Source organism: Phodopus roborovskii, unplaced genomic scaffold (assembly GCF_943737965.1).
Source record: "Phodopus roborovskii unplaced genomic scaffold, PHOROB, whole genome shotgun sequence".
Classification (NCBI taxonomy): domain Eukaryota; kingdom Metazoa; phylum Chordata; class Mammalia; order Rodentia; family Cricetidae; genus Phodopus; species Phodopus roborovskii.
In genome coordinates, this window is record NW_026126567.1 from 20,191,604 (window position 1) to 20,216,927 (window position 25,324).

General features: G+C 37.5%; 1 protein-coding gene across 1 annotated transcript in view; it reads left to right on the forward strand.

The window, feature by feature from the left end:
• Positions 1 to 25,324, forward strand: part of Rims2 (regulating synaptic membrane exocytosis 2) — a 380,476-nt gene that overhangs the window by 39,733 nt on the left and 315,419 nt on the right. Inside the window, exons 2-3 of the mRNA XM_051202763.1 lie at positions 23,465 to 23,497; positions 23,910 to 23,996. Coding sequence (XP_051058720.1) covers positions 23,465 to 23,497; positions 23,910 to 23,996 — 120 coding nt within the window. The remainder of the gene's footprint in view (positions 1 to 23,464; positions 23,498 to 23,909; positions 23,997 to 25,324) is intronic.

Consider the following 25,324-nt stretch of genomic DNA (forward strand, 5'->3'; position numbering starts at 1 on the left):
ATATTATTGTATGCTTCTGGTACTCATGTTTAACTCTTCTTCCTTAAGTTATGGTGGCATATCTATCCAGGTGTATAAAAAGGAATAGTTTTGCTAAGACCCCAGGTAGATCATCTTACATCACTTTCTGGTATTTTGTTGTCCACAAATATGACCCCCCATTTCATTCAGAAATGCATCACACATGTTATATCACAGGCTTATGATCCAGTAATGAGATTTAGTCATAGGAGTGAAAAAAATAACATTTTCTAAGATGTTTTTATATTTCCATTTCTATCTTCATGGATTGGCTTTTTTTCAGGAGCCATAGGGCACATATGATCTATTGCCTGTGAGTAGTTACATCCTCAATTGTCTTTTAAAACTCAAAAGGACAATATTTATGAAAAACATGGAATTTCAATTTTAATGTTATTGGAGAAGTCATGTATGTTTGTTTTTTACATTATGGCCATTTTAACATCATAGTGTCAGAATTGAGCAGTTGGGACAGTGACCAGCTGTTTGGCTCACTACAAATAGCAGTGATGCGGGTATAATTCAATGCCCTTCTGAGTGCCATGGTCTTGCTGCACTGTGACAGCCATCAGTGAAAACTCATCAGAAGGGAAGATGCCTCTGTGTGTGTATGTGCACTGCTTATGTGCCTGGTGCTGGTGTAGATCAATGGAGGGCATTGGATCCCCCGAAGTCAGGACTACAGGCATCGAACATGAGTACTGGGGACTGAACTAGAGCCCTGCAAGAGCAGCAAGTGCTCTTCACCACTGAGCCATTTCTCTCGCCCACATGTTAGCAGGATGGTTCAGCAGGGAAAGGAATCTTGCTGTGCAATAGAAGTATGGTGACTGGAGTTAAATCCCCGGAAGCCCCTGGGTGGAAGTAGAGAACCAACGCCACCGATTGTCCTCTGAGTCCCACACATGCTCCATGTATGTCTCCTCCTGACTCCCTCCCCATAGTAACAATGATGGGTAAAAATAAATCAGGGCTGGAGGGTGTGGGGGGATGTGAAGCTCTCTTCTGATTACCTAGGGCTCCTGCACGCATGTAGCGCATACATATTCATTGTGGGCAAAACACATACACATGCAGTAAATAAGTATAAAAAGCACTGGTGATCATAGGTTATTTTGTTGTAAAATTAGATGACAAAATATTGGGTTTATATATTGTTGATGCTATAATTATACTTAAAGAATGTTTTATACATTTACTGTTCTAGGCTAAGCATCTGTTACAGCATTCAACTAAGGAACTTAGAAAATTACAAATGAGATATATTATTATAACAGACTTTCTTTTCCAAGATTAAAACAAACAAACAAACAAACAAACAAAAACACCAAAAACAAGGTTACAACCAAAGTAAATTTTTGAGTGACTTATTTGTTAGCAAAACAAATCCACTTATGGTGAGCTCATCAAATATTATTTAATCAAAAAAACTGAAATAAGACAGACCTAAATTTTGGGTGAGACAGTCTGACAGTCTGAGCAATCGGTTAAAAGTGGTAGCTAGTTTTCTTTTCCTTCCTTCCTTCCTTCTTTCCTCCCTCCCTTCCACCCTCCCTCTCTCCCTCCCTCCCCCCCTCTTTCTTAATTTCCTTCTTCTTTTTTCTTTTTGTTTTTTGAGAAAGTGTTCCTCTGTAGACCATGGTGGCCTCGAACTCAGAGATCCATTGGCCTCTGCCTACAGAGTGCTGGGATCAAAGGCATGTGCCACCAATGCCTTGCTAGTTTTCTTTCTTTTATGTATTTTTTTTTTTTTTTTTTTAGTGTTTTTTCTTGGTTCTTGTTGAGTTGAATAGGCTACCAGACTTTTCTGTTGTTCTTTTGAGGTGTTAGCACGAATCATTATTTTGTAAAAACCATAGGCAAGAACATTTTAAAAGAATTTTAGAACACATTAATTTAGTATAGCTTGGAATGGAATCTGGAAAGGTGGGTTTAAAATTTGTATTATGGAGTAGGAAATCTTAGTTTCTATAAATTTATAAAGTTTGTGCAAATAGAAGGACCTTAAAAGCCATGGTTATTTATTATGTTGTTTATATGGCTGTACTTTGCAGAAAATATTTGGATCATACTATTGAACTGATAATGCCAACAATGAACTTCATTCTACTGTATACTTAACTATGATCATTTCTGTGCATTTTAGTAACACAGAGATTGAGTACCATTAACTTACATTGTCATAAAAGGTTAGTGACTTAGGAGAAATTATTGTGAGAAATGTCTTTAATTACTGGTATAGAACACAATGGCTTTGCATACTTGCTTTTGCTGTGGAATTGATTAAATTCCAGCATATAGAAAAAAATGTACTTATTTGTTGAACTTAGAGGGTGTCTTTCAAATTTACTCAGCATCACTGCAGAGTGGTCACTTGAAAGACAAATAACAGTTACTGTTGTGTTACTCTTGTAATTGCTGCAATCCAGTACCTGGCAGATGTGCTTTAGACAGAATTATTATGGCTTACAGTTCCTGGGGATACATTTCACCATGGTGGGAATACATGGCAGGGGTTGGAAGGTGCAGGACAGTTGGTCACTTCTGGAAGATAGCCTGGAAGCAGAGAATGAGCAGAAAGTGAGCTCAGACTACAAAACATCACAGCCTCTTCCTGCTGCCTCCTTCCTTCAGTAATGCTCTACTTCCTTACCAAACAGAACCACCAACTAGTTGTGCTCAAACACATGACTGTACTGGGACATAGTATATTCAAATCGGAACCATCACAGATAGTGTCAAGCTACTTTATTTGCTTCCCATGCTGTCAATAGTTAAAGCAAACAGTTAACGTCATTGTTAGAATTTTAGTGTATATCATTTTGAGCTCAAAGTACAATGTTAATAACATTTTCATAGGATGATTCCAGTGGAAATAAAACTTCAAAATTTACTTAATTGTAAATAAAATGCTACCATCCAACTGTAATCTGGAATGTCTCAACATGATGAAAGCAAAAGGCAAGGAAAATTCAAGTTCAGTTTTGGTTATCCACTCAGCCAATGAAAAATGTGTTCTTGGACGTTGGGAGATTGCTCGCTCAGTAAACTGCTCTGTTCCTAGTGCCCTCCAGCTGGCATGGTGCCAGGTGCTTATAACCTCAGTATTAGGACAGCTGGGACAGGAGGATCCCAGGAGCTCTGGCCAGCCAGCCAGTTGTTCAGTGAGAGATCCTGTCTCAAAAACAAAACAAAACAAAACAAAACAAAACAAAACAAACAAAAAGAAGGCAGGATGCACCAGAGGAGGAAGGCACCTAGTATTGGCAGGCACAGGAATATGTGCACACACTTGCATGCTCCTGCTAGTCATGGATAGAACACATCTCTGTGTGTAAGTAATGGTTGATGCCAGCTATTAATATTCTTACATGTTTGAAACACAGAAACCCACACAACAGATTAACAGATGAACATTTGCAGTTGATTTGGAAGGGTTTGAATATTAGCTCTGAATTTCAGACAGTTCCACTGCTTCTTTGTGTACACAGGTACTTTTACATCCATTTGTGAGTAAGAATTTTGTAGAACAGGCTGTGCATTGTGGCACAAGCCTGCATCCTTGCTCTTTGAAGGAGAATCAGACATTCAAGGGATAGCCTTGGCAACTATCTCAAGAAGAAAATTTGTGGAATGCTAGCACCATCACATAACATCCTTAATTTTGATTTTTAATCCAGAAAAAAACCCAACAAATTATTTACTGTCAGCCATTTTACAGAGCAAGAAAAAAGCTTGCTTATTGTGCTTTAAATAATCAAAAAATATTAATCTTTCATTTGGCATATTCACTTTATTTCTGTCTCCTACTGCCTGAAAGGGTTTTTTAAAGGAAACTTTGAATATAAATTATTTGTAACTTTCATGTGAAGTTCTGTGTAGTTGCTTTCAGCACTATTACCTCTAGTGTCTTTGTAAAGGACTAAACAGAAACAACTCTTAAGTTGTAGCTAGATCCCAAACCTCATTACCATGTCTGACTGTCAGAATTCTCTGTCATAAAACTTTATTCTAGTTTTGTGAGAATTATCTGTAAAAGAGATTAGGCCAGCAGGAGCACTGTGTGGAAAGGTAGTGTAAATGCTTCCTCCTTACTTGCTTGCAGGGTATTAATTGTCCTTAATTATTTTTACATTGTTTAATAATGAGCTGCACTGCTAGAAAAGCCGCATTTTTACAAACTACATTGTAAGATTTGACTCCCACATTAGAAAATATCAGAATGATTGTGTAGAAATATGATGATTCATTCTTTGAAGTGGCAGACCAGGTTCAAATATATTACCAGGATTTTAATACTGTTTTGTTTAATCTTGTTACTGAGTTGATTACAGTCAATTGAAATGCTCTGAGTACCAACATAGGTTTGCCAAATTCAGCATTAGCTTTTAGCTCTGCTCCAGTAGGTGATGGTAAACTTGGGCCATCTGGTCTGCGTCTTTACCTTCAGTTCTTGCCAAACAGTGAAGCAATAATCTGGTGCATTTCGATTAATGCCAGGTGTAGCAATGGGTGACAGGTTAGACTTTTAAGTAGTTAGCTATGACAGGATGAGTGGGGTTCATATGTAGTGAATCTCTGAGTGGATTAAATCTAGAGTGATAAACGATGAAATGACATATGGAGAAAGGTTCAGAAGGAACTAAATGTGAGGGAATTGTGCTTAATGTGTATTGTTTTATTAAATGATTGGTACTGGAATTTTGGAGACAAATATTGTCTCATGGCCACCCTAATAAAGCTAGACTTGGCCATTTATTCTCAATGTGCCAGCTAGTGACAAGTAATAGTGAAAAGCAGAGAAAGGGCCATATTAGGAAGAGGGCCAAGTAAAGAGGTCCAGTTGGAATGATAAGAGGCTTAGGTGTGATAGAGGGCAAAAAGTATTCATTGCTAAGCAGTCCCAATCTACTTATAGTTTTGCCCATCTTACCCATCATTGTCTCTGCTTCAGTTGGTACTGAAAACTGTTGTGATTAGGCACATACCTTATAGACAATTCCCTCCTTAGGCTGACATCAGAACTTTAGCTTTTCCTTTCCCTCCACATGAGATTCCTAGCAGATTCCAGTTCCTTGGGGTCTGTTGATTCAGTAGTCTGATAGCCAACAGCACTTGGTGACCAGTTAATTCATAGAAGTAGTAGTCTGCTAAAAGCTAAAGCTGAGCACTGTGGCTCGTACCCATAGTGCTGGATCCTCAGGACTCCAGGGGTTATGCAAGAAGATTGTGATTTTGAAGCCAGTTTAGGCTTTCTCAGTAATGTAGCTCATTAGCAGAACCATTTTAGTTTATGCAAGCTTCGAAGTTTGATCCTAAGCACTACAAAAGAAACAAAACAAAGGAAAACCAACCAAACAAATGTCAATGAAATCTTCTACAAGGTTGACTAACTGATTAGAACTTCAGTGATGTGGGGAAGCTGGAATATAGTGGGTCCAGAGCCAAATTACAATTTATTTTGGGATATCACAATTCCTTTAGTAACTATTTGTTAGGAGGCTGGAGATGGCTCAGTGGTTAAGAGCATCAGGGTTTGGTTCCCAACACCCCATGGTTATTCGACTTTGATAACCATCTGTAACTCCAGACCCAGAGGCTCTGACTCTCTTCTAGTTTAGCTCAGCACTACATGCATAGGACATTCATACGAAGCTCTCCATATAATCCAATAAAAAAGTATTCATGCTTTCATTTATTTTTAACATTTTGTGACTATCAGGTTTGAAACCCTTTGGAACATAGACCACTAATTTTCACCATCTTAAAAGCTAAGAATGTCATGAGATGTCACCTGAGATCTTTAGTTTTCCTGCTCCACTGAAACCCACTTATCTGATGTTTCCACCAAGGTGTTTAAAATGTGTCTTAAGATTTTCTTTGCTCTGTGAAAATGTCAGCTAATAGTTAATGTGTAAGAACATGGAATTTAAGGTAATCCAAACTGTATGTATTCTTGGTTCATGGTCACTCATATTTGGCTCCAGATTATTTCCATTGAGGTGAGAGTTGTTTCTTGTGTCAACACAAACAAATAGATGATGACAACAGGTGCATAGTATGTCTTCCTCTAGTACTGGTACTCTCATGGTATAATTGAGACAAATAGAAAGTATAGTAAAATTAGAAAAAGCCAATGAAAAAACAATATTTTGTGTCACTTTTGACTTCAGTTTGTCTTACTGTGTTATTTGTGTCGTTTTTAATCTAATCTTCTTTTCTGGGAGTGTAACTATAGAAACACCTTGGTATGCTATTTATTTTTAAGACATAAGAAGTATTCTCCTGGTTGTGTTCTGGCAGCAAGACACACGGGCACTTCTTTGGGTATGGGACCCAGTGCAGTGGTGCAAAAGAAAAAGCTTTACATTTCTTTAGATATTTTTAAAAAAATTATTTTATGGTGGAAGAGACAGACATTACCTGTAAAGTTAAGATTAAAAGAAAGGAGTATTAATATAGGTCAATATAAAATGTAGAAACTGTGATGTAATGCAGTAAGATGTATACTGATAAGATATTTTTTATTTGTTTTACATTTTACTTTGATTTTATGCTTGGAATCGAACCCAGGGCCTTGTGCATACATGTTCTGTCCCTGAGCTGCGTCTCTAGCTCTGGTCAGACTTTGGTAACATCTATTTACGGATTATAAAGTGTAAAGAAAGATAAAAAGAAATATAAAAAAGGAAAGCTTGAAAATCTAATGATAGGCTGTAAAGTAGAAAACCAAATTACCAACTTAATAAATGAATCCAACAATCTGTTAATCAAGCTTAGTTCATTATATGACATTTTTACCAAGCACTAAGGATATAACAATGAACAAGACATGATTTTTTCTTATTTCTCTAAGTAATAATTTTAATATCCATAAAAATCATTTTATAATACTTAGCTTAAAGAACTCTTGCATATAAAATTTAAAGAATTATGTTAACTTCTGTCTTAGGGTTTCTATTGCTGTGAAGAGACACCATAACCACATCAACTCTTATAAAGGAAAACATTTAATTGGGGCTGGCTTACAGTTCAGAGGTTTAGTCCATTATTGTCATGGCAGGGCATGGTGGTTTACAGGCAGACATGGTGCTGGAGAAAGAGCTGAGAGTTCTATATCTTGGTTCACACTCAACAGGAAGTAAACTGTCTACCACACTGAGCATAGCTTGAGCAAAGGAGACCTCAAAGCCCGACCCCACAGAGTCACACTTCCTCCAACATAGTCACCCCTACTCCAGCAAGGTCACACCTCTCAGCAGTACCACCTCCTATGAAGTTTTGGAGGTCAATTACATCTAAACTACCACAGCTTCCAATTACTGTAACAAATATCTGAGCTTATTTAAAGTAGGAAAGATAGTTTTGCTCAGAATCTTGGAGGTTCTAATCTGTATTTGTTTGGCTCCATTGCTTTTGTGCCCTTTGCTTTAATAAATGTTAAGGCCTGAAACTAAAATGTAGAAGAAGAAAGCACAGGGGAGGAATTTCATGACGTTGATCTTGAGGACACATAGACACATGGACACGTGCACACAATGTGCACCTCTATATAGATACACAGATTCATATGTTTCTGTTCCCAAAGCATAGGCAACAATAGCAAAAGTAGACCGATTGGATTGTTGGAAGTGAAAAGCTTATGTCAGGAAGGGCACAGTGAAGGACTGGGAGGAAGGATCTGCAAACTTCTGATAGGCAAAAATTTCTAAAGGGCTCAAAAATGTTCAGCAAGAAAACAAACAACTTAATAAAAAACAAACATTGACAGAGATGTTTGGGAGATGATGAAAGGGCAAAAATTAGTGAGGCATGAGCAGAGAGCTCAGTCTGCTATACAACAAGGCTTCCATGCCTGGTAAGAACAGTGCAGATTTGAAAAGCACTAAGCAAGCAGATGTCTAGAACAATGAGAAATCTCTGTTCACAAAAGATGCCTAAACAAGAGACACCCATGGGTTGAGTGTCAACACAAATACTTCTTTAGAATTACTGCTTTGTGACGAAAGTTTAAGCTTTATGCTGTGTATCCAGTAAAATCATAGAAATGAGTACACACGTGTTCTTCATATAGGAGTCCCCAGAAGGACCTGTACTTGGAAATTAAAATTTAAGTAAAAGTTTGAGTCTTGCTGAATATACTATTCAAACACTTAATTACACTTACTTGTTGTGTAAAGAGATGGAATGGGAACTCATGCAATATGGCAGCAGTTAGACCACATTTCAGTGTCAGGGGTTCAGAAATGCTCAGAAAGGCACTGTTCAACCCAAGGTTAAAGATGTGCTTCTGTGTTTCAAAAAACCGACATTTCAAGATTTTTTTTTTTTACTGCTTAATGAAAATATGAAACTCCGTACATATATTTATGTTGTTTTGAGTTGTACTAATATATCTGTCTATATCTGTAAGTTGTTTATATCAAATAGGAACTGTCAGCAACTTGACTAATTTCTTGCAAACAAACAATAAAACCTGAAAACCAAAGGCCAAAGCAAGCCACAGCTCAGATGACTACCATATCTTTAAATTCTCAGTGTTTGGGGCATTTGTGTGACAGAGTTAGGCTTACTTTAGAATGCAGTGCAGTGACTCAGTTGCAGCTGTTCCAGATAAGTGACCTGTGTTTTCACTCTCTGCGTTAGTCTAAGAGAGTGCTGCTGCTTGCTGTTGTCTGCCTTGTGGTCAAGACTATGAAGCTGTCTGTCTGTCTGTCTGTCTGTCTGTCTGTCTGTCTGTCTGTCTGTCTGTTATGTATTGATTTTCTCAGTTTTTCATCTTTTAAGCTAAAATCTGATACTGGCTTTACAAAGAGTTTTTGTATACTCTCTTTTAGATATTTTTGATCTGAATAGATAAAAATAGTAGAGATTCCAAATGACAATGAATTTTAAAATTAAGAAACATGTATTCAATGAATCAACTTATAAAATAAGATATATAAAAGAATTACTACTCCCTTTTCTTAGAGATGGCTATCTCAACATATAGTCCATTTGTGATGTTTTGACATCTTTACTATGTTTTTATAATGATTAAGTTTATATCTCTTATGACTATGGTGGAGTCAAGACATATGCAAACAAATTACCATTCCTGACCTGTTGAGAGACATTTCCCCAAGAAACCACACAGAACCCACACATGCCATATACTACACACACACACACACACACACACACACACACACACACACAATATTTCACTCTTCACATCAGCAAAACAAAAGGCACATTCTTTTCTTTGTTGCTGTTGTTGGTTTTTTGAGACAGGGTGTCTCTGTGTAATAGCCCTAGCTTTCCTGGAACTAGCTCTGTAGACCAGACTGGCTTCAAACTCACAGAGATCCACCTCCTGAGTGCTGGGATTAAAGATGTGTCTGTGGCACCGCTGTCCAGTGGCACATTCTGATTATGTCTTTAGCTAATGATTACTAGCTTTTTCTTTTTGTTTTCTTTTGAGATCGTTTCACTATTTAGCCTTGGCAGGTGTTAGTCCTACCAGGTGAGAATAAGACCAATAACACAATTTTGAGCCAAATGAAGCAAACTCTAATAGACAAGGGATAAAGCCATCTTTATGTTCAGAAGTTCATTATTTTTATTTAATATTTATATGCAAGATTAAAAGCACATAGCATTAGCACACTGGCTAGAGACAGAATGAATTTTCACAGCCCTCCCCAGTGGCCTGTGTTAGATGCAAGGGCAGAAAAGTGGAAGGAGAAGAAAAATCTCAACTCTGATTGCTGTGCATTTATTTATTTATTTATTTATTTATTTATTTATTTATTTATTTATAGATAGATACATATTTTGATCCTGAAATTCTATAAAATATTTAACTTTAAAATTAGTAAATTGAGAGAGGTAAGTATAGAATTTTACCAAAGGTAAAGAACAACAACTTTGCCAAGAAGTGCAGGGTGGCAGGAAACAAGCAGATTCTCTCTTCTGTTATAAGGATAGTTAAAGCCTTTTGTTTGTCACTTTCTTTATATTTTCAGTGCCTTTCTTCAGTTTTTAAAATCTCTCTCTTTCTCATGCACACATGTGTACACACAGCTTCATCGAGGTGTAATCTGTATACCATGCAGTTGAGCCCTTCAGAGTTCACACACAAGTGCTTTAGTCTGTATTAGGTGAGATAGTTACAGCCACAAGCTAATTCTGGAGTATTTTCATTTCCTCTAAGAGAAACCCTGTATTTAGCATTTCCTCCTCCCCTCCCCCACCCCACTTAACCACCAATTCTCTTTCTATTGATTTACTAATTTTAGATGTTCCATGCAAATAAAATCACACACATACTTTCAGTAGTAAGGACTGAATATAGTACCTGACACTTGTTAGTGAAACCATCCACCACTAAACTATATTCCCAGACCATTAAAAAAAAATTTTTTTTTTTCAGACAGGATCTCGCCAAATTAACCTAGCCTGGCTTTGAATTTGTGAATATAGGTCAGGCCTTGATTTTATAATCCTCCCAACTCAGCTTCTCAGGGAGCTAGTGTTCAGGCCTGGACCACCAGGGCTAGCTCATATATTTCTTTTGAGACTAGCTTTTATCATATAGCATAGTATTTCAAAGGTCATCTGTATTGTAATTTGTATTAATATTTTCATTTCTTTTTAAAATGCACATATAAAACTTTACCACTTTAATAGTTTTATAGTGTAGAATTCAGTGGTATTTGGTGCATCTGCAGTTGGGTAGCTAGCATCACTGTCTAGTTACCAAACATTTTCATGAACCCAAAAAAAGAAGCCATGAACCCATTAAATGGTCACCTCCACTCCTCAGATAACCACTAATCTACCTATTTTTTTTTTTTAAATTTGGAAGACTACAGGTCTTAAAGTATGTCCTTGATTCTATGAATTTCCTTGTTATCTGTTTTTATGTTCCCCCCTTTCATTTCTAATTTTGTTAATTTGGATCTTCTCTCTGACTTTTGATTAATCTGGCCAATGGTTTGCCATTTTTTATTGTTTTTTTTTCCCCCCAAAGAACCGAATCTTTGTTTCATTGATTTTATTGATTTCAGTCCTTAGTTTGATTATTTCTTCCCATCTACTATTGGGTGTTGTTTCTCTTTATGTTCTAGAGTGATTAGGTGTGCTGTTTGGTTACTAATATGAGATCTCTCCAATTCTTTTAATGGGGGCACTTAACGCTACGGAGTCTCCTATTAGGACCACTTTTGTTGTGTTCCATGAGTTTGGGTATGTTATGTATTCATCTCCATTTAGTTCTAGAAAGTCTTTAATTTCTTCCTTAATTTCTGTCTTGATCCATTTTTCAGTGAGTAGTGAGTTTTTCAGTTTCCATGAGTTTGTAGACTTTCTGTTGTTTCTCTTGTTGATATCCGTCATGGTGACCAGATAGGATGTGGAGAGTTGTTTCAATTTTCTTGTATGTTTTGAGATTTGCTTTGTGTCCAAGTATATGGACAATTTTGGAGAAAGTTCCACGAGGTGATAAAAAGGTATATTGTTTTGTGTTTGTTACTATTTGTTGGGTCCATTTGGTTTAAACATCAGTAAGTGCCAACATTTCTCTGTTTAGTTTTTGTGTGGATGACCTGTCTATTTCTGAGAGTGAGGTATTGCAATCTCCCTCTATCAGTGTGTGGGTGTCAATACGTGATTTAAGTTGGGGTAGTATTTCTTTTAGGAACTTGGATGCCCATGTGTTTGGTGTATAGATGTTAAGAACTGTAATATCCTCTTCATTATTTTTTTCCTTGGTGAGTAGGTAGACTTGTCTTAGGGTTTCTATTGCTGAGACAAAACACTGGCCAAAAAGTAAGTTAGGGAAGAAAGGATTACACTTCCATATTGCTGTTAATCCTCAAAGTAACTCAGGACAGGAACTAAAACAGAGCAGGGTCCTAGAGGCAGGAGCTGGTACAGAGGGCATGGAGGAGTGCTGCTTACTGGCTTACTTCCTCTGGTTTGCTTGCTCTTGTAGAACCCAGAACCACCAGCTCAGGGATGGCACCACCCATAATAGGCTGGGGCCTCCTGCATCAATCCCTAATTGAGAAAATGCCTACAGCTGGATTTCATGGAGGCATTTTGTCAGTTGAGGTTTCCTCCTTTCAGATGGCTCTAGCTTGTGTCAAGTTGACATAGACTAGTCAACAGGTCTTTTTTCCTATTACTCTTGGTTAGTGTTGAGTTGAAGTCTGTTTTGTCAGCTATTAAAATGGCTACACCACCTTGCTTCTTAGGTTCATTTGCTTGTAATATCCTTTTCTATCCTTTTACCCTTGGTGGTGTTTATCCTGGATGTTAAGGTGTGTTTCTTGGAGGCAGCAGAAGATGGATCCTGTTTCTGAATCCATTTTGTTAATTTGTGTCTTTTTACTGGAGAACTGAGACTATTCTTACTGAAAGTTATCAAGGAGCAGTGCCCCATTATTTTATTGTTGTGGTGTGGTTTTTCTCACCTTTATTGATTTGCTGGTCTGAGATTATTTATTTTTGGTGTTTTCTAGGGTGTAGAAGTGTTCCTATTAGTACTTTCTGTAGGGCTGGATTTGTGGATAGGTACTGCTTGAATTTGGTTTTATTATGGGATGCCTGCCTTAGTCACTGTTCTATTGTTGTGAAGGGACAGCAAGATAAATATTTTAAAAGAAAACATTTAATTTGGGCTTGTCTATAGTTTCAGAGGTTTGGCTCATTATCATTATGATGGGGAGCATGGCAATATGCAGGCAGACATAGTGCTGGAGGAATAAGTATCTTAGAGTTCAATATTTTGATTCATCTACAGCAGGAAGGGAGTGACACTGGGCCTGGCTTTTGAAAACCAAAGTCCACCCCCCAGTGACACACTTTCTCCAATCATTCTCAAGTAGAACCATTCTCTTTTGACTAATTATTCGAGTGTATGAGTCTACCCTTGACACTGGAGTTGCAGATGGTTGTGAGATACCTAGTGTGGGTACTAGGAACTACACCTGGGGTCTTCTGCAAGAACACCAAGTGCTTTTAACTGCTGAGCTATTTCTTCAGCCACTTTCCCCCAATTTATTTCTTTTTCTTCTTCAAACAAAATATAAGACAAAGCAAAAACAAAACAACACAATAACAACAAAAACAAACAAAAACAAACAAACACATCACATCAAAGTTGGGCAAGGCAAACCAATAGAAAGAAAAGAGCCCTAGGAGAAGCCCCACCATGTTTTAGTGTCTTTAGTAAGGGAAGGTACTTTGCAGGCTACCAAAAGAGAATACAAACACCAACCCAGCCACAAATCCTTTGAGCTACAATCTGTCCTGCCTGCAAAATACACCAAGACAATGGTGACATAAAGCCTGTGGGAGTAACCAACAAACCAATGTCATTTGCCTTAAGATCTGGTCCATGAGCTGAAACTACCTGATACTGCTTAGGTGAGCCAGAACCATACTAGATCGTCCAGAGACTTAGGATAAAAACAGATGCTACTGGTCTTAAAAAAAAAAATCAATAAAATGACTCCTAATGATATTATACTATACTTGTACTTATTGATCAATGCCTTATTCAGTCATCATCAAAGAGGCTTCTAGAGACCCACAGTCTGACATTATGCAGAGAGTGACCTTGGAACACACAGCTCTAAATTTGAGCTCCATCAAATCCCTCCAACTCCAAAGAGGAAGCTGAAAGAGTAGGGGAGCTTGAGGGGTTGGAGGGCATCAGGAGAATAAAGCCCTCTAAATCAACTGAGGAAAGGTTGTATGAATTCCCAGAGACGGAAGCAGCAAGCACAGGGCCTACATGGGTCTGCATCATGTCCTCTTCGTCCATCTTTAAGTTTAGTACTTTTATGGACTCCTGAATGTGTGAAGTAGTGGGTCTATGAGTCTAGAATAACTGGACCCATAAGTTCTTTAAAGAAGTTAATCAAACTTATTTGCTGATTTATTTTTTAAATGAATGACTTCTTTTTAATTAATTAAATTTTGAATGCTTTGCTTTTTTCTTTTCAGGAAAATATCTGTGTAAGAGAATGTAAATGTGTTGAAAGGTAGAAAAGACTGAGAATGTTCTTGTGTACTGTGAGTACCTTAATGGCAAGGGCATTGAACCTTGGGCTGTGACCTTGCTAGACAAACACTCTGCCTCTGAGATAGGTACATCACCAGCTCTGTGCATCATCCTTATCTCTTATCTGTGCTGTTTGTTGGCAACTTTCACTAAGTAGCCTTGGCTGGCCTAGACTCACTATATCAATAGGTGCTGGCCAGAACTACAAAGACTTACCTGTCTCCATCTCTTGAGTGCTGTGATTAAAGGCATGCATCCCTAACCTAGCTACTAGTGCTAGGTTTTTGTTTTTTGTTTTTTGTTTTTTAAATAGAAAGTAAATTCCAAAAAAGCAACTGTTATGTGCATGGACTATAGTATAATTCTTGACAATAGTAGGTCCTCATAAGTGTCTGCTGAATAAATAAATGACCCTTATACAAGTAAGAATTCCTATTTTCAACAAAATGTACATTTAAATCCCTATGACACATGAAGTCCATGATAGTGTAATGAAGTCTCTCAGTCTTAACTATATTCTATTCACACTAGTCTGATAGAAAATGTCTTGAAAATTCTGATATGACATGAATAGAAAAAGAATATTAAATTTTCACCTGGGAGTATAGAATAAAGTTGGTTTCCTGTGTGTGTGTGTATATACTGTGACAATGAGTAGCAAAAACTTGATTGTTTGACATATGGCTTATACATGATATATATATATACACACATATATATGTATTATATATGTATTATATGTATGTATATACACACATATCTCGTATGTATATGTTTATATGTGTGCACATGTGTGTTTCAATTCCAATTGTTTTGTGGGGGTTCTTTCTTTCTCCCTTCTTTTCTCCATCGTTTCCTCTCCCTTCTTTCTTTCCTCCCTCTCCTCATTTCTTCCTTGAAGTGCTCGGGATAAAATACATGGTCTTGCACAGGCTGTACTATGGAGACATACCCCTAGCTCTAGTTAGTACTGTTGTGACTTAAAAACCAAAACCAAAAACCCAACTTAAATTAACTTAAAGAAAAAAATGTAAGAAAATTTTGTTGGTTTCTCTAACTAGGAAGTTCATGAGGTTGGTTTCAAATTTTTCTTCTACTGACTCTGAAAATGGTAAGGACAGACTGCATATGTCTGCACCTGCCTTTTCATGTGTATGTGTGGAGATTACAGGCCAGTACACTGGATGTCTTCCCTATTGCTCTCTACCTTACTCTTGAGATGGGTTCTCATGCTACACCAGGAAATCTCTCTTTTGTCTAGACTGGTTGACCAGAGAGCCCATAAGGGGTCCCCTGATTCTGTTGTACCAGCTATGGAGTTACAGATGTGTACCACTGTGTCTGGCTTTCACTTTGGTGGTGGGAGCCAAATTCAGGACTTTATGTTCACACTTTGCTAACTAATCTGTACCCTACCTAATAGCTATACTGATGAGGAAATGAGCGTTAAAATTAAGTAGCTTGCTTGATCGTTTAGCTAGTGACAAGAGCTGAGAATTACAATCCAGGCTGGCTCTGTGTGATTATCTCTGTGCTCTACTGTCTGTGCCTGTCTATCCGGAAGAAAGCCTTTTCTGCCTCAGTTGTGCCTATTCTCAGACTAGCCATGCTATCCAGGAGAGCAGTCGTTCTAAGTTCCTCACGGAGCAGAGGGTTTCTCTAAAGAAAGCAATCACACACACACACACACACACACACACACACACACACACACACACAGTAAACATTTTGTTGACCCTGCTGCTTAGCAACAGAATGTTCCATATCAAACACTGTGAAAAGTGGCATATGTCACAGGCTAATAGTATAAACAGTTTTGATTATGAAATAATTGAATTCATTGTGTTTCTGTTAGGTAAGATGATTTGCTAGTTGTTTATTGTATAGCTAAATTATGCAGCTCTTAAGCTTATAAAAACAAATCTGTTTGTGAAGTTTCAAGATGTTTTCAAGCTATGTATATTTAATGTTTATGTGAAAATAGCAAGTTCTTAGTTATATAATGTAGGTTATGTGTTTATGTGTATGCTCACATATTTGTTTTAAATTTTTAATACTATTAAATGTGTTTTTAATAAAACATTAGAGAAATAGCCTAATAGTTTTTTGGAATTTATTTTATTTACTAACTTTTAAATATTTATTTTTATTGTTTTAAATTATGTATGTATAGCTCTGAGTGGGTATATTTACATGTAAGTACAATTGGCATAAAGGCCAGAAGGCTTTGGATCCCCTTGAGCAAGAGTTACAGTGGGAAGTAAACAGCCTGATGTGGGTGCTGGGAACCAAATTCAGGTCCACTGCAAGAGCAGTATGTGCTTTTAACCCCCAGATTTTTTTTTTTTTTTTTTTGCCAGATTTACCTGCTTTAGGATATAGAAGGCATTTTGAAAGTAAGACTCTTAATAGAGTCCTTATACAATTGTAAGGATGCTGGAAGTCAAAGAGGTATTTTGTAAATAATTAAGGAACAGAAATCCAAGTGTCTATTTATGTTCAGAGATAATCAGTGATTTCTGACTCAGATGTAGGCTTACTTTCCATCTAAGCAAGCCGTCTCAAATGCCAAAGCTTCATAATCTCAAGACAGTTACAAGACTAGTTGCCTTAGACCATGGAGTAACATGTCTACACCTTTCTAGCCAGGAGTAATAAAAATGAACAAAACCCCTCTGTGTCTACAAACTGTTTTGCTGGTCTTCAACATTTTTTGGATTTTACTAGAGTTTAAGCTACATATAAAGATAGGAACAGAGTCTATCCTGTCTATCATGGGTTTCTTGGTGCTTAGCACAGAACCCTGTACCATAGTTAGCATTGGACAAATATCCACTAAATGCTCAATGTACAGAAAATTGTTCCTAATGATATTGCAAGCTCACGTTCTTTTTGGTCTCCTGTTAGTTATCATCCATCTGAGGAAGCAGTTTCTCAACTGTTCTGTGTTCACCGAATTAAGCCTTTCTCCACATATTGCACTTTTATAGTCTTCTAACCTCAAATGCATTTTGTAATCACAATTTTGTTATCTTTTCTACTTCTTTGTAAGCCCTGTGAAGGCAGGCATGGTGCTCATCTTGGTTACCAGCACACCCTTGTGACCAGCATAGATGAGCCATATGTTTAGTGAATGGATATACAATGAGTTTGTGAACTGATTGGTTGATGAAAATGTTGTGGACAGAGGCATCTATTGCTTCTATTGAACTATTGCTCCTAGGAAATGGTCCAATATTTTCTAATTCATGGTTTACAGCAGCTTTCTAGAACATAGAATGTTCTATAAAGAATGAGAATCGTCTGCATTTACTTTTTAGAGAAAAGAAAAAGCAATTTTTGTTTGGTAGCACTCATAGATCCAGATTCATGAAGTGAAAGAATAATTAAATAAAAATGACTCTGGACCTCTGGTGTCTGAGTCTTTAAAGAGGTAAGAAAGGTTAAGGTTGATGTGGATAGACTCTTGCGTGAATTGGCTAAGAAAAGCATTGAGGGTAAGGGAAGGTTCGAGACCTGGGTAGCTGCTTCTGTTTAAGCTTAGCTATGGTATAGATACTAAAGGATGAGCTTACACTTTTCTGTGCTTAGCAATTGGGTTATTCTGAGGGGCAGTGGACTATCTCAATGAAAGAAACATGAGCACTGTTGGCCTTGGTGTGTCTTAACTATCCCTCCAGCTAGTGTGGCATGTATTTATAGTGTAATCTTAGAAGAAAGGAGGGCTTTCTACTCTCACCATGCATATTACTAGAAAATCAGTCTTCCCTCACCCCCGTGTGTTTTCTATTATTGTGTGGTTAAATGTGGAGGGTTTGACTGCGCTTGTTATTGAAGTTTTTCGTAAATCCTTCTCCTATTGATAGTTTTCTCCCTCCTTTCCACCTTTCCTTTCTCCCTCAATTCATTCATGCATACTAGGTATGTTAGTTACTTTTCTATTACTGTGACAAAACACCACAATCCAGACAACTTATAAAACAAGGGTTTAACTTAGGTTTTAGGAGGGTTAAAGTGTGTGGTGACAGAAAAGGCATGGCTGAGAATGGCCCAGAGTGCTCATCTTGAACTACATGTGGGAGGCAGAGAGCCCTCTCTGGGAATGGCTGATGCCTTTTGAAACCTCAAAGACTGTCCTAGTGACCTCCTCTAACAAAGCCACACCTCTTAATCCCTCCCCAACATCCTGCCACTGGGGACCAAGTGTTCAAATGTGAGCCTGTGGGGTCGTTCTCACTCTGACTGTCACACTAGTTTAGTGCTTTAGACCTGACAGTTTATTTTCAGTGTTTCTGTTTTACAAACCATGTTTCAGAATACACAGTTGCACATTATTGGGCTGTAGGGAATTCGTACCTTTTACTCCTTTAATTTTTTTCTCAATAGTTCTTTTGGAATCTTAACCTGTTTCTACCTTATCATCATCAACATTATTTTACAAAAAACTTTATGCATCACTTCAATAATAAGTCAATTGATTAGGGATAATTTCTGACTTTCAAAATTCCTTTGGTATTACTAGTGCTTTATAAATTTATGAAATATTTAATTATTTAGTTGATATTTATATACATGTTGCTAACTTATTGATTACTGAGATTATTTACTTGTATGTAATACTTGGTTACCCACTGTCAGTTAATTTAGGAGTGTGCCAACTAAAGTTACAGCAAATCACTATTATATAGGCCTTTCTTTGTGGTGCATTTGAATAATGCCAACCAAGCTAACTGCTGGTGAGTTACTAAGTTGCATATTAGCTCTGCTTATAAATGTAGATGTCTGAAAGATTCTGATAAATTCAAATTTGGCTTAAATTTGAACTTAAATATGTTATATAAGTATTGATTGTGAAAAACAAAAAACAAACAAACAAACAAACAAACAAAAACCGAAAATGAAAAGACAATTCAATAATTCTTTAAAGACAAAGCTTAATTATTTTATTGGACGGTACCTATTTTGTAATAGTTATATTACTAATCTTTTGAACTTTACTGAAATAATTTTTACTACTAAAATAAAAGTGAAAAGATAACTTTTGTTTAATATGAATTAAAAAAACATGTGTTTATGTGAGTCTATATGCTCCATGTGTGTGTCTTGGGAGGCCTAGATCCCTGGAACTGGAGTTACAGCATTTGTGATGCACATGGTGTAGGTGCTGGGAACCAAACTCAGGCTCTCTCCTCTGTAAGAGCAGTGCACTCTTACCCGCTAAGTACACCTCTGTTTCCCGTAATAGGAAACTAATAGTTTGTTCATGAAAAGGGCATCACTCCTTCCCACACACAGTTGTTTGTGTGAAGCTTTGGTATCTGCAAAGAATTAGAAAATAATGTGGTTGATATTAAATTATAAGTCTGGCAGTGGAAAGAATCAAATGGATAAAGAGCATACATTTTCAGCTGAGCATTCTAATACAAACATGTCAAAATTATTGGTAGCGATACCTTGCCCAGCCTAGACACAGGGGCGTCGGGGTGGAGAGGTGCCTTGGTCCTCCTCAACGAGATGATGGGACAGACTTAGACTTCCTAGGGGAAGCCTTACCATCTCTGAGGACTAGATGGAAGGAGGGGTGTAGTGGGGGAGCAGGAGGAGAGGAGGGAGGGGGAACTGGGATTGGAATGTAAAAAATACATTAATAAAAAAAATATTGGTAGAAAAAGAGTACTACTCAACAGAGTTTTCAAAAACAACGGATAATGTTGGTTGGTGGTTGCACATGCCTTTAATCCCAGGCAAAGAAGCAGGGAATCCATGTGGGTTCGAGGCTAGACTGTTCTAGAGAGTGAGTTGAGGGAGTTCTAGGCCAGCCAGGGGTTACACAGAGAAACTCGGTTTCAAAAAACCAAAAACAAACAAACAAACAAACAAAAAACAAAAACAAAAAAAACCAAAAAACAAAACAACAACAACAACAACAACAACAACAAAACAAACGACTGAGCTACCTAGGAAGTTTTAGCTCTTTGCTAGCTTCAGAGATAGAAGACAGCTTCATACCCTTTGTCCTATGCACCACTGCCAAGTGCCATTTTCTTTCTGGCAGTGCGCAGTATTTTCTGTTTGCCATGTTTCCTTCCTTTGTGTGCTCCCCTCCTCCTTCCCCCAGCTCTGCTTAGCTGATTGTTTCAGGTTCCACTTGTCTTGCTGGCTGTGTTTATCTTCCAGGATTTGCTTCCCTGTCAGCCCTGTAGGTCCCATACCTCCTGCCTCTCTGTCTACTGATGTTCATTTCCTTTTCTGTGTTCAGCTTTATTGCTTCCCTTCTGGTTTGATAGACCTTTCTCCTCTGTAATGCTTAACTCACAGAATTACAGTGACTTAGAACCTACACACAGTAGTCTGCCATGTCTATATGCGTGTGTAAGAGTGATTATAAAGCCACCTCATCATTTGAATGTTTGAAAATTTCAGCCTGTTTCCTGAACTTTAGGAATATTCTGAAAGCCACAAAGAACACCCAGTGCATGTAGACTGGCCTGTAAATAAGCTACAACTCACCTGTTATTACAGATTGCGTTTTTTAAACTAAGGGCCATGAAATCAATTTAGTAGCACCAAAACTAACATTTAAGAACAGAGATGATATGGAAAATAAGACAAAGCTACTGCCTATTTCACTCACTATTATTTAATAGAATTTAATAGAATTTCGTTTTAGTTGTTTACATTTGTGCAAATGCATATGCTGCATATAAAATGTGTTTCTTACTTTGTATGACGTTAAAAAAATGAATATCGTTGTATAGAACAGAGGTATCTAGCCTTTTGGTTTCTGTGGGCCACATTGGATAAAGAAGATTCAATTTGGGGATGTTCAGAGGTGAAGAGCATGGGCTGTTCTTCCAAGTCACATGCAGGCCAAAAACTCATACACATTAACTAAAATTAAAATAATTTTTTTTTTTTTTGAGACAGGGTTTCACTGTGTAGTCCTGGCTGTCCTGGAACTCATTCTGTAGAGCAGGCTGGCTTTGAACTCAGAATCTGCCTGCCTCTGCCTCCAGAGTGCTGAGATTGAAGGTGTGTGCCACCACTTCCAAGTTACATTTTTTTTTTAATAAATAAAGATTAAAAAATTCTTTTGGGTCACTCATTAAATACACAAACACCAATGAAAGCTGAAAACCAAAAATAATGTCTGTATATTTTTCATGTTTTCTAACACAGAGAAGCTAGGATATGAGAAATAGAGAAAACCTTGCTGAGCAGGGGTAATGAAAGAAAGAACATCCATAAATGCCTTTTCATTCAGCACAGAAGCTAAAACACAATTGTCAATTAAAGTACAAAGTGTAAAATATACAAAAAACAAACACAGTAAGATTAAATAGAAGGCATTTAGCATTTCTTTCTAGTTGGGATGGTGCCGCTTGTCCTTTTCCTGGGATTGACTTTTGTTTTATTCTGTACATGTGGGTTGTCTCAGTAATTCAGCTTTCCCAGTTAGAAGATTTTCCGTGTAGGATGTCACCTTTTAGCAGATTTTCCAGTCTGAGCTCCTCCTTTTCATCTGCCAATTACAGCCTGTCTCTGGTGCTTTCTACACTGAGGCTGTGAGGGTGTATGGAGGCTTGCCTGCCTGTGTTTCCTTTGTGTCTGGGAGGTCTCTTCCTGGTGTGTGCCTGGAAGACTGCAACAGTTTCTGCAATGCACTTCCTACAATCCCTTGTAGCTTGCCCAGGCAATGGTACAGTGTTTCCTTTTCCAGGACTTGTCACCAGAGTGCTTCAGAATTCTATTCTGATCGTCTGCTTCTCCTTTCCACAGCCTGCTAGGCTCTAGCCAGACAGCTTAGGGGTTAAATTTTTGACATTCTGACAGTTTCTTTGTGCCCTCTATATCCTTTCTATAGCTTTCGGTTAAAAGTTATCTTGATCTGTTGCTGATCCTGACACTACCTGGTGTCAGGAGCACATGGGAAGGGCTGCTCACCTTACTGTGAATGGAAAGCACGGTGTTAGTGGGCTTTCTCTTCCTTTTGCTCATCTGTGCCCTCAGTCTGCTGTATTATCAGTTCTGTCCACACTCAGGGCAGTCTTTCCGTCCTGGAGTGCCCTTCTGAGATGTGCCTCACGAGTCCTACAGTGTTGCTTAATTCAGTTTGCATGATGAACCACTGCATACTATAAAACTAACAAATTGAATTTAAAGAGACGGCTTAGCTTACATTATTGATGTAATGAAAAATCCCATGTTATGTGTAAATTTTATTTACCAGTTTTTGGTCTTCCTTTGAGTAGATGCATCTCTCAAGAAGGTTTTTAGTCCACTTTACCAGTCTTCACTACCCTGTGTAAGATCCTTCTCAGTCTTTTCAGTATTCAGTCCTATTTTATTTTCATACCTACAGCTGTATATTGGCTCAATCTTTTCTTCATTCCCTGGAAATTATCAAAAGAGTATGCAGATGAATGTCTATGGTGTGAATAATTGGGCTCTAATAAGGGAACATATGAAGTGAGTAATATTAATCCCAAGGGTGATTCATTAAGGGTGCCACCTGAGGTGGGAGGTTTTGTTGTTGAGTGTGTCTAGTTACTCATATCATATCCACTAGAAATTGACTGAGTGTTTATGAATCAGTTCGTACCGGGATTTTGCTTATATAAAATCTTACTCCAGTCAGAGAGACAGCTCAGTTCTGGATGACTGTAGAATTTGGAAGAATTGAGAATGAAACACTTGATTTGATTATAGTTACTTGCATAATATTTGCTTAACTTCATCTTCAGCACGCTGTAGTTATATGAAGAAGTTTTGTTGGCATGGCTATTTTAAGTTTAATATACAGTATTTAAGTAGTATTTTTTATTATGAGATATTGACTATTACCCCCTCCAGTTCCTTTTATCTATTCTTTGAGGCATAAATAAACTAATTACAGACTTTAAACAATCGTTTATAAAATCCTATGTTTTATTTAAAATATTTAGCCTTCAATTTATTTTAAAAAATAAGCTAAAAAGAAAAATAGAAATTATTTTTTAGTTACTATTACTATATTACTATGGCACCTTAATGTAAAAATATGTGGCAGAATCTGTGAATAAAACATTGCTTTAGAGAGTAACCGAGTTTTAGTAGAAGGACAATTTTTCCTGGGCTGAGGTTGTAGCTTAGCAGCAGTGTGCCTGTCTAACATGTGCATGGCCCATGTTCAACCCCTAGCACTGCAAGCGAAGCAGAAACCAAATGAGCCAGCTTGTCTTCCCCCTTGTGTAAAATTGATTGGAATGCTCAGTCCTTATGTATGGTGTAGCACTAAACTCTTCTGTGTAATACTCCTAATTTTCGGGTCCATTCTATGTGACCACAGATACGTAGGTAGGAATTGCTGCTTAGAACAGTGCACTCAGTTGTGCAAACTTATTTTTTTAGGGTCAAAGAAGAACACAAAGCACAGGCGACACAGTAAGTAAATGTGTTCTGAGTGCAGTAGACTGGACTTCTGTACTTCTTTCTGCCCCCTCTGCTTTCTGCACCTTTGGTGGTATTAGCTCCCACTAATACTGGACAGGCTGCAGCTAGTGTGTCTTCTGCTTTCTGACTCTCTGCTTGTAAGAGAGCTGCCTGCAGCTTCTTACTTCATCCACATAGTGACTGGATGTAGTTTTTTGCTGCCTGCTTGTGGACTAGTTAAGTGTTCAAATTAAATTTCCCTTCCTCCTGATTGCCTGGTGATAACTGGAGCTCATATTTCCATTGGCTGTAGCTTTTGTGCCTGTGTGTGTGTGTGTGGGTGTGTTTAATTATTTTGGGTAGAGAGCATTGAGTCTCCATTGTTATTTTGGTTTTCAGTCACATTATTTGCTTATTTAAACAGGTGGTTTCCCTTTAGTGGGATCACTGAACTGGTAACTAACGTTCTTCAGCCCCAGCAAAAACAACAAAATGCAAAGGAGCCCCAGACGTAAGTAAGCTGGTCTGCACAGACCAGATATTCCCTTTGATGCACAATAACCGCAGAGTGTAAGGAAGAGTTCTTCCTGTGCAGTGATGTGTCTGCAGATGGGAAACCCAGAGTAAAGTTCACTAGTTCCTCCATGGAAACCTAAAGAGAAAACAAGGATAACAGAGGCTAATGGGAAAGGACGGGTAATCCCCTTGCTTAATGAATATGTAAGTCATATTTGCCCAGGAAAAATATATTTCTCCAACAATGTAGACTATTCTAGAGTGTCTTTAGACAAAAAATGCTAAAAGACAGTAAGAGGTATTAACTCCTAAAATCATTGTTTGGTCAAAATTTTTTGGATGAGTTATTTTTAGTGGCTAAGAGTATTTGTTTATTGTAATAATCCTGAGAACCCAAGCATGATTAGACCCTAACACTGTTAACAGAACTTATCTGACCATCAAATCTGTTTTCACTGAATACTTTATTAGACTATAAAACATAATTTGAGAATATGGTAATATATTCTAACAATGACTTGAAACATTAAAAACATGTATTCCATTTCATTTAGTTGTTAATAGACTTTAAAACAGTTTAAAGAAGTGTTCACAGGTTATACTTGTTATTAATTGCATAAGAGAAAAGTGAGTTAAGTCACTTGTGCTTACAGCTTATTGATGCAAATTTATTACAAGATGTTAACTACATGCAGGGGAGTCTAAAATGTCTAACCATGTACGCAGGAAGAGAGGAAACCTCTAAATAACGAGCAATATTAACATCTACTATAATTAGTCCACATTTGATTTTCATTTATTTCTGATGGAAATTTGCCAAATGAATAGCTATTGCAGTAAGAATAACTCTAATATTAGTTCCTATTTTAGTGCTTTTCTAAAAGAATGCTGTTTTGTATTGGAGGCTGCTTACCATGTCTTTTCATTTGTTTTAGTCAAGAGCCATTCACTTCTGTTTTCCCTAAAGAGTATATACTTTAGGGAGGATTTTAAAGATGCTCCTGTTTCACATCTCCTGACAGTGATTTTCAGTAGCCCAGGAAAAATGGATTGTCTTTTTAGCTAATGAATATGAATCCGAGGATCAGTATTTGGGAGCTTTTATCAAAGGACTAATTGTTAAACAATCTCTTCCTCTCCTGTCTCTCCTCCCTCTCGCATTCCCCCCTGTCCTCCTTTCTTCCTCCCTCTTCTGTACCCCCCTTCTCTTTTAGCCCTTCCTTTCATTTCTCTCCCAGAAGACTAGATTTTGATTCCAGGTCCAGCGAGTTCCTTCGTGCTTGTATCTGTTGAACATTAGACAATGCATTACAAGGACTCTTT